We start from the raw sequence: 9,915 nt of genomic DNA on the forward strand, positions 1-9,915 counted from the left end.
GAAGCTTCAAAATGAAATTCAAGTCCTGGAAGCTCAAATGTTAGAGCTTAATCAAGCCAAAGAATCTTTGGCTAAAGTAAATGAAAGATATGACAAGAGAAAACAGAATGTGGCTGAGAAGGAAAGAGATATCAAAGCTCTCAAAAAGAGAATAACTGAGCTCGAGAAAGAGCTCACACTAGATAAGGTGACAGCAGAGCTCAAAACAGTCCTATGGGCCAATATTGGCCAGTCCATTACTGATCAGTGGCAGTTCATTGAGACCATATATGAAGAGTCAGTACTCATTACAAAGGCAAATAGGGAGATACACAGAGCAAGAGCAAGCCTTGGTAACATGCCTGATGCTGCTAATAGGATGATCAACATATTAAACAACAGGAGAAGCTCTCAACTGACCACCATGGGAATTGCTCACAGGACTGAGACAATCTCAATGGTTAAAAGGGTCCTGACATTAAGAAACCTGGTTGGAACATTAGAAAGGAGAACCCAAGACATGCAGACCGAAATCAACAAATTCATGGACAGGTTTCAGGTATTACAAAACAGAGGCCTCCCCAGCATACTAAGCAGTGTGGGAAGACTGCTCACCCATGAAAATTATGCTAAAAGGGTCAATGCCTTTGCTGCAAGTCAAATTGCAGCACAGCCCAACACTTCAGCAGAATCAGGGCCAGCATCAGGGCAGACTCTATATAATAGGGTGGAAAACCTGTTTTTCATTATGAACGAGATCAATCATCTGTTCGATGTGCCTCCAAATTTCTATAAATATACAGAAGCAGATGAAACCATAGAGGAAATTGTGAAGCACCAATTGCCCACACAGGAAGTCTGGAATAGATTGACACAGCTAATATTATCAAGCCAGAACCTGTAATGTTATGTTTTGTCAAATTTATAAGTAATCATACACAGGGAAAATTTTGGTAGATGAGCATACAGAGGAAAGATGAAAGGCTGAGGCAACTCAGCAGGGCTATTCGGTCACCACAGCAGCAAGCACAGTCACAGGTGGCAGGGCCCAGAAGATACAGCGCAGCAAACGTAAAGATACATTTTCCAGCATTAAAGCAAAGCGTTCCAACCGACTCAGTGACCTCCAAAGGTCAAAATATCCTCTAACAGACTTAAAGAGCAGTTATGCTGCATTCAAAGCTGTAATAACTTCTTTTCTACTTTTCTGTATGAAGTAATGAAGATATTTCTCTCTCAGATGACTCAATGCCTGAGATATTTTGTATAAACATTTCTATAAAATCCCCTTCGCATGAGTTTGCAAAGGGTTGTTGTTGATTTCATTTCTATACTTATGTTGCTGTATAACTCTCAGAGAAATAATACAAAAGGTGGATGGAATTTCCAAAGCTCTATGTTCCTTGATGCACTGTGGTGGCTGGCTGATTGTTACAGGATTCCTGCATGTTTCATAGCACAATAAGTCTTCTTTTAACCTCTGCGTTATATGTTTTCTAGTCTTTCATGTTCTTTCATGTTTCTAAGTTTTACACTTAACGACAAAGTAAAAGAATAGTTCCAGGATTTAATCGCAGATTCCCCTGAACTCAATCTAAGCTGTTATAAATGTTTTCTTCCAGATAGAGTAAATAAGGTGTAATTCTTAATTGCTACACTTTCAAGCTATATCTCTCACTATGATAAATATTTTCAGGAATTTAAGTTTGCTCCTGAGGCATCTATCTCTTCCCCACACCCCAGCTTTAGTGGAAAATTCTTAAATGCTTTTCACTGGTTGTTTACATGTCACCATCATAATCTAACTTTGTTATATGAAATATTTAATTGGCCCTGTAATTTCAGTAAATAACCTCAAGTTTTCTAAGCACTTATAGCCACAGACTCCATTGCCCAATGAAATAAACTCATCTGCAGATTGCACACTTCAAGTACAGAAAGATATCCCTCAACCAAAGCATAAAACTAAACACCCTCATTTCATAGCTAGCCTAAAATCTCCACAGAACAGAGACAAATTATAAAGAGAGAGCCCTCTCTGATTACAGTGTGGCTAGGCACTGTAATCCAAAGATTGGTTAGTGGTTACCCCGGCCGTATTCCCTTGGGAGTCATAGGGAACAACCTGGGTGTTAACAATACCAACCCAACATATGAGTACTACACCTTATGTTATCATTGTCTTGAAAGTCAGCAACTAAAACATGCATGCACCACTACCCCCAAACTAATATTTGATGCTCAACTCATTCAATCTCTCCTCCATGAACCTTCTAATTGGGCTTGGAATTGATATATACTATTGCAGGCCAAATAAATAGGTCATGTAGTTAGATACTGGATTATAGAATTGATGAGAAAAAATTATGGCTATCTTCCTCTCTTTATCAATTTCCCGACATTAATATTTCTGTAGTAGGTAGCCACAAATGCTACTTGGCTTTACAACTTTGGCTTTCTATTGAAGAATTCATTACTTGAAGTATTCTCCCCAGTTGCTAGTAATAAAATCCATTTGAAAGTCTGAAACAATCTCATCCTCCTTTGAATCATCTAAATCATAGATTGAAGAATGTTTATCGACATTAATACTAGATACTTGAATTTGTTCTCAATTTGAAGGATGTGAAACATAAACTAGTGCCTCTTTTTTAACCTCCTCGTGGGCCTCCTCTTTTTGTGCAGCTTCCCTGACTGGATCAGTTGTGTTTTGAATTACTCAACTTCCCATCAAAGTCATACAAATCATAAGAAGGGAATCATATAATTCAGCGAAATAAGACCTCTGAGGGGTTGCTTGCAGCTTGATGATGTCTCCTTCTTCCCTTTCTTGATTGTTGGGTGATGCTTCTTGTTGTCAATAAATGCCTTCTTAGAGTTGAGCCCGACAAACATCTTCACCATGATCATTAACCTCATAAATATTTTCAACATTAAAATGTGCACAACAATCTTCAAACAGAGCACCCAGTGGATATAATATTTTGTAGAAATGATTAAATGCTATGTGAAATCTCTTTAAGGAAGACATGTTGCCATGCAGTATTGTTTTGCACCAAGCTCTAGCATCTTCATCTAAATAATAGATGAACAATTTCATTTTCACATCATCAAGAACAATACCATGTTATTCCATGCATTCATGAAAGTCCTTGAGGTGTTGGTGCGATCTTCTATCTGTGTTTCCATTGAATATAGGAAAATAGGCATACATTCATGATCTAAATGGACATGATGGGGATAATCAGTAATAGAAGAAAAATCAAGCGGGCCAAATTTGTTGGCTAAGAATTAAGGAAGAGCCATTTTGAAAACCGCTTTAGGTGAGTGATCTCAAGTTCAAAGGTAGTGGGGATTTTCGGTTGTTTTAGCATCAAAGCGAGTATGAGGCTCCTTGAAATCTAGAATAACAAAATAAATATATAGATAGTGGATTCGCTAGGGTGTTTACAATAAGATTCAAATAGTGGAGTCGCTAAGGTGAGATTTATTCAACCCACACTTCCCTTGTTCACCCGAGAGAGGGAATGTAAAAGTTATTGTACATAGTGAAAAGTATTCTGTTTGTTCACCAACAATGGTGCTAGAAACATGTTCTATATTTTTCTATCTCCTATCACACAAGTTCTTCAGAAGATATAGAATCCTTCAAGAGACAACCCCTGGGTTGAAAGAAAAAGGTTAGTGCCTAGCGCATTCTAGAGTAGTGCTTTTGTAGATTATCTAAAACCTTTCTCTTGCACTCCATATTTCATGTAATTTTAAAAAGGATAATTCAGAGCCTAGTTCAATAACCCTTCGCCAAGGTAAACTCAAGAAAAACATAGGTTGAAATATGCACTGGTAGATATGGATAATCTCAAAGAGAAATGCATTGGTTCTGGTGGTTCACACAGAACAATAAACAATTTAACATTGTTATTGTAGTATAGATGAACAAGAGAAAGGAAAGGAGGAAAATCAATGTAGAGGGCTGGACATAACACAAAAGCCTAAGCAATAGCATCCAATAGAAATATGGAAAAGTGAAGAGGTGAAAATGTGGAAAACTTGGAGCGCGAATTAAGGTCTCAAGCTCTATGCCTCAAGAATACATTTATCACCAATTTGCTTAAGTAAATCTATGCTTAGATACAAGTACTATAATCTATCAAATAACACAAGTAAATTTGTGTTTACACAGGTACTTTTCATTACTTAGCAGAATACATATGACCATTAGAGAGAGAAATCAGTAGCTTAATTACACAATTTCAAAAGAGAAAAGCCATATATGAAATGATATACAAAGGGGAAAGATATTATGCATTGCTATGATTCGAATCAACAAAACTACTTCATTAATATTTGAAGATGGAGTCCAAATCACCAATCCATAACATTTGACAATTGTATATTCCTGAGCGCCTTATGAACAAGTAAATTGAACCAAAGTGGAATAACTTTCTCTGCAAACAGAGCTCAAAACTTGCAAAAGCAGAATTCAAGCCTCTAGAATGCATAATTTTGGGAACCTTCTGTTAATTTTTTCTTCCCTCTTTTGTAAGGGGAGAGAGGGCTTGAAAAATAATTACAAAATTTCTTAGCCGAGCTCCATTTGTCTAGTTGAATAGCGGCCTTGGCATGCAAAGGATTTGTTTCCTAAATGATTACAAAGGATTTGATTCCTTCCTTTAAAATACAAAAATATCAAAAATAACAAAACAGAACAATTGAATGATGGCTGAGAAAAATATATTAGTTGAGCCCTAGTTGTCTCATCGACTAACTATCTCGGCATTTAAAGCCTCTCCTGCCCAAATCATTACAATAGATTACAGAATAATAAAACATCGAAAAATGGAATCATGGCCACAACAAAATATCTCCATTCCAATTCATGTGATGGCCTTTGATGAGGCCATGTCTTTGCCATGATGTTCTTCTTAAGCTACTCGGTCGATTCGCTTGTTTCTTTCCTCTTAACCACTTGAATTCCCCACCTTCTAGAGCTAGGAGTGATCAAATGTGGTGGCTTTAGTGGTGTTCTAGATTCACAATTGCCAGCTCATCCACTTTTTAACTCTTTGTATTTCATCAGAAGTTTTTCAAACACCAATCGTTCTAAAGTCCTAACATCATCAATCTTCGATATGTCGACCTCCGAAATGATGTCATCAATCCATGTGCCACCTCATTAGTAGTGACACGTGTCATACATATTTGTCCACTTAGGCCCCTGAAAATGCCAAAACTACTTTCCACGTGTCTTGTTGTACCGCCACGTCACACTGACGTTTGATGCCACTATAGCTTTATTAGAAGCAATCATATGTTTTTGTGTGCCTTTATCGGAGCTAATCATATGCTTCCATGTGTCTGAGTAGAGGAGAGAGAAAAGGACATGTCAACCTTTGGTTTTGCAATGAAATCCTTTATCGGCGTTCCCCAATTCTTTCTAATACTAGAAACACTTTATGATATCGAAACTTTTTAAAGGATCTCACTTTAAGAAGTTATGATTATATGATATGTTGATGTTCAGATGTGTCGGTGCTCCTCTAACCTCTGATATTACGATGTGTCGATATGTCAAACCTCTGATATTGTGATGCGTTGATATGCTAGACCTTTGATATGTGATCTCTGATATTGTGATGCACCAATATGTCGTAGCTCTGATATATGATCTTTGAAATTGTGATGAAACGATATGAAAAACCTCTAATATGTGATCTCCGATATTGCAATGCAATGATATGCCAAACCTCTGATATGCGATCTCCGATATTTTGGACCTCCGATATTGCGATCTTCGCTATCCCTTCTTTCATATGGCTTCAATTCTTTGAAACTTCGGCAAATCATATATTTTGATCCAAGAGTCAATTTCTGGACTTCCACATATCATTGGAAAAATTGTTCAGAGCCACTTTCCAATGGAGACGGTTTAATGTAGGCGTTGAGTCCTTCTATGGATTGGAAGATGACTGCAAACTTCTCTGTTATTTTTCACTCTTTTGATGTCATTTGGCACCATTCGAACAACTTTTCAGTAAGGGACAATATGATCCACTTGGGAGAATGCTCCATGTTTATCATCCTTTCCTCATATGAATGAAGTTTTCCAGGAAGCCATGCCTCTTCTCCAAATGATAAAGTGAAGCTCCCGTCTGATTCCCATGGAACTACCAACATAACAATGACAGTGTGCCTCTTGAGCTTGTTGGAGTACATATTATTTGACATCTATGCTTTAGGATAAAATTTCTTTCCTTGATGTTCCATTGATCCTCAAGGTTCCACAAGACCATGTTAGAGCTTGATTTATTTTGCCAAATCAATGTATTTGATTTGTTGTTGTCTTTAGGTCTCTTAATACATGATTAGCTTGTGAATATGCTAATAAGTTGAAAGGCTTTTGGATTTTCTAAAATAGTTGACAGAGTGTGGAATCCGAATGAGAGGTTCCTTAATCATGGTGACTAATAGGGTTTTTAAAGTTTCCTACAATAATTAGGGATTTACAATAATTAGGGATCTAGTGCTTAAACATAACGTTTAAATATTGTCTTAATGTAATTTATTCCAAGAGGGCAGACATTTAAAATTTACTATTAGAGGCTATGTTTAGGTTTTATGAGTACTCTAATTCTTTCTATATTAAAAAGAGATTGTGCTAATAGGGATTGCCAAATCCATACAATGAGATTGTTACTTGGTGTTGAGGTTTTAGTCTCAATATGCATGGGAAGGTGATTAATCCATATAATTGATTCCTAATGAGGTGAGTGTCACAATTACTCGAACACACGTCTAGACATGTTGAGGTTTTCCATTACACTAAAACCCTCAAGTAGTAATAAAATTTGGAATCCTTTCCATTACCTTGAGTGGGAAATTAATCTCATGTTCCCAATGTAACGGTTATTCCATATATATGATTCCTAATAAGCTTGACTGTTATTTCATTTTTTTTTTGTGATTAAGAATAATAACCCTAAAAAAATGTCTTCTCTATATACACATTGAAAAACAAATAAAACTAAAAATATTAAAAATAAAAAATAAAATCTCTAACATTCATATACTTAATTTACTTCATAAAATTACATTATCCAATACGCTCGCGTATGTATCGCGTTCCTAGCGAGAACTGTTTGATTTTAGGGTTGCTCTGGACTTAACCGTGGAAAAAATAGAATCCTGACATGTAAAGGTGAGAATCCAAATTACAGACAGAAATAAACGGATATCACAACGAATTGGTTACTAAATAGCACTTGGTTAAACGGGCATATCTTAACCACATTTGGTTAAATGGACATATTTAGTTGTGAAGCATGGAGCCATGAAAAGTGGCTTGGATGAAAGTTTGGGGCCATGCAAGGGCCGCAACTGATTCCGCAGGATTTGGACTCGAATCGTCTAATATGGAGCTTCCTAGGTATTTAAGTCTGGGGGCTTGGGAAGTCTTGCATGGGCCCACAGTTCGTTGCGAGCACTGATAGAGAGTGTCTGCTTTTCACCAAAGTCCTGTGAATGGGCTTTGCAGGCCTGGACTTCAGTGCGAGCATCGATAAATAGTACTCTAGTCTCCTCATTACGAAAGTCCTGTTAATCCATCCATTCGTGACACTCGGGTTTTCTTGCGAACGTTAACAATGGCAAACTCCATCTGTAGAGGATTTATAGTTATCTGTTTGTTTCTTACAACAGTGTTTTTAACGCAACCTGCTTACTGTACGGGTTGGAATATATCTGAACTCCATGCAATACGTAGCAGTAATGGGGAGAAGAATTCTACGGATTTCTTTAGCAGTTGGTCTCGAAAACTGATCGGGCTTCTTGCAGATTCCGGCAATGCACGTGTGATTACAGTGGATAAGAACGGTCAGGGTAATTTCAGAACGCTCCAGGATGCCATCAATGCAGTTCCATCGAACAATAAGAATCCCGTCACCATTGATGTGAAAGCAGGGACTTATAGGTTAGTAATCAATGAAATCAAAATTAGAATAGCTTATTTCCCGGGAGAGAATGGCATTGTCTAAAGTTTTGGGGGAGAGTAATTTGGGTTAAATATACATCTTTGTGTTTAAAAATGAGTTTCTGGCTTTTTGGGTTTAACATTGAGATTCTGACTTTATAGGTGGATTCAGTATTCTGAAAAAATTATAGAGATATTCTGTTTGCGCAGAGTTCACAGCATACCGTTGTCATTTTAATAACTTCAGTTGAATTTTGGATAAATTTAAAAGTTTAGTTTAAATTTTTTAAAACTATGCCAGCAGAGAAATAAAAGAATCAGAAATTCTTTTATTTTTATCTTGATTGCAGATTTTAGAAATTCTATTCAACTTATTTCAGAAATTTGCAATACAAATGAAGTTAGGTTTAGGTATAATTTTGCACAACTTTTTGTCGTCCTGGATGTCTTCTGAAAATCTATATGATATTTGATGAAATCAAAGGTGTAAATACTGTAGAGATAGAAGCTTTTATGATGGTTCATTATTTTATGTGCTGCGCAGGGAGAAGGTGACTATTCCTAAGGAGAAGCCCTTCATAACTCTCAGGGGCTCGGGCGCCAAGAACACTGTCATCACATGGAATGCGAACGCGAAATCGAGCGGCGGGACATATGACTCCGGAACGGTCACAGTGCTCGCTTCAGATTTCATAGCAAGAGATATTACATTCGAGGTAAGTTATGTTAATTGCCTATGAAAATCACAGTAAGTCATGAGATGAGTTTACCTAAAAGAAAATAGAGTTGTGCAGAATTCATATGGTGCCGGTGATGATGCTGTGGACGATCAAGCTGTGGCGTTGAGGATTTCGGGAGATCGTTCTGCGTTTTACAATTGCAGATTTCTGGGGTATCAGGATACCTTGTTAGACGAAAGTGGGAGGCATTATTTTCAAAACTGTTACATTGAGGGTGCTGTCGACTTCGTGTGCGGCAACGGAAAATCTCTCTATGAGGCAAACCAAATAAAAAACCTGGACACTCTTTCGATTGCTTTTTTCTCTTTGTCTATTTCAATATAGCTAGGCCCTGATGCGAATTTTCGGTTTGTTGACCGCAGAAATGCGAGCTACATGCCATTCCTCAACTTTATGGCATATTTACGGCTCAGAAGAGAATGTCTGCGTCGGAAGACTCGGGCTTCGTCTTTTTAAATTGCAAGTTGACTGGCACAGGAAAAATGCATCTAGGCAGGCCATGGGGACCTTACTCCACAGTAGTGTTTGCTAACACTGTCATGGACGACATTATCTGGCCAGAAGGATGGACAGACTGGCCAGGGAAGCCCGAAAGAAGAAAGTATGTAGTTGTTATATTATGGTATTTCTTAGTATCTACATATTTATTTATTGCAGATTCTAAGAAAAAATCGGAATCCTAAAAAAAAATACCATATCAAACAACAATTGAACTCCTGAAATTCCAAAATTTACCCTAAGTTTACAATTGAAATAAATTCAGAAAACCTGCATTGCGCTGACAACTAGAATTCCATATCTCGATCTAATATTATCGCTATCATTCGTTCTGTGAATGTGCAGGACTGCGAAATATAGCGAGTTCCAATGTTCTGGACCTGGGGCAGGACAACAGGGACGAGTTTCGTGGGTTAGTAAAGTCACTGATCGTTCCCAGATTGCATCATATTTGAGCCTGGGTTACATTAACGGGAATACATGGGTCAGCTAGAGGCCACAGAGCTACCAGTTTTACTAGAGCAAATAGATTCGACAGCATAAGATATTAATATTTTCATGATGCAAGACATTCATGCAATATTGCCTCAATTAGCAAATGTAAGAATTAATTTCATAATTGGTATTACGAATTAAGCTTCGATAAACTCAACCGACCGACCGTTCTCTTCCACTGCAACTTAATTCTCGTTGTGGTTATAAGTTTTCTGTACAATATTCTAATAGAAT

General features: G+C 37.3%; 1 protein-coding gene across 1 annotated transcript; it reads left to right on the forward strand.

Moving 5' to 3' along the window:
- Positions 1-7,622: 7,622 nt before the first annotated feature.
- On the forward strand, positions 7,623-9,679 carry LOC149258994 (putative pectinesterase 11). Its single transcript, XM_089444764.1, has 6 exons — positions 7,623-7,948; positions 8,111-8,173; positions 8,493-8,664; positions 8,743-8,946; positions 9,051-9,289; positions 9,532-9,679. Exons 1-6 carry the CDS (start codon positions 7,623-7,625, stop codon positions 9,677-9,679), a joined length of 1,152 nt encoding a protein of 383 aa, XP_089300890.1.
- The last annotated feature ends 236 nt before the right edge of the window (positions 9,680-9,915 follow it).

This window comes from Pinus tabuliformis, chromosome 6 (assembly GCF_031772625.1).
Source record: "Pinus tabuliformis cultivar Carrire ecotype Pingquan chromosome 6, CPIR1, whole genome shotgun sequence".
Classification (NCBI taxonomy): Eukaryota; Viridiplantae; Streptophyta; class Pinopsida; order Pinales; family Pinaceae; genus Pinus; species Pinus tabuliformis.

Excerpts from the sequence above, each read along its gene's own strand:
- LOC149258994 (XM_089444764.1), top strand. The coding sequence starts at position 7,623 with ATGGCAAACTCCATCTGTAGAGGATTTATAGTTATCTGTTTGTTTCTT. Across the intron at positions 8,174-8,492 it reads CGCAGAGTTCACAGCATACC|GGAGAAGGTGACTATTCCTA; the intron begins GTTGTCATTTTA and ends TGTGCTGCGCAG. Across the intron at positions 8,665-8,742 it reads CAAGAGATATTACATTCGAG|AATTCATATGGTGCCGGTGA; the intron begins GTAAGTTATGTT and ends AGAGTTGTGCAG.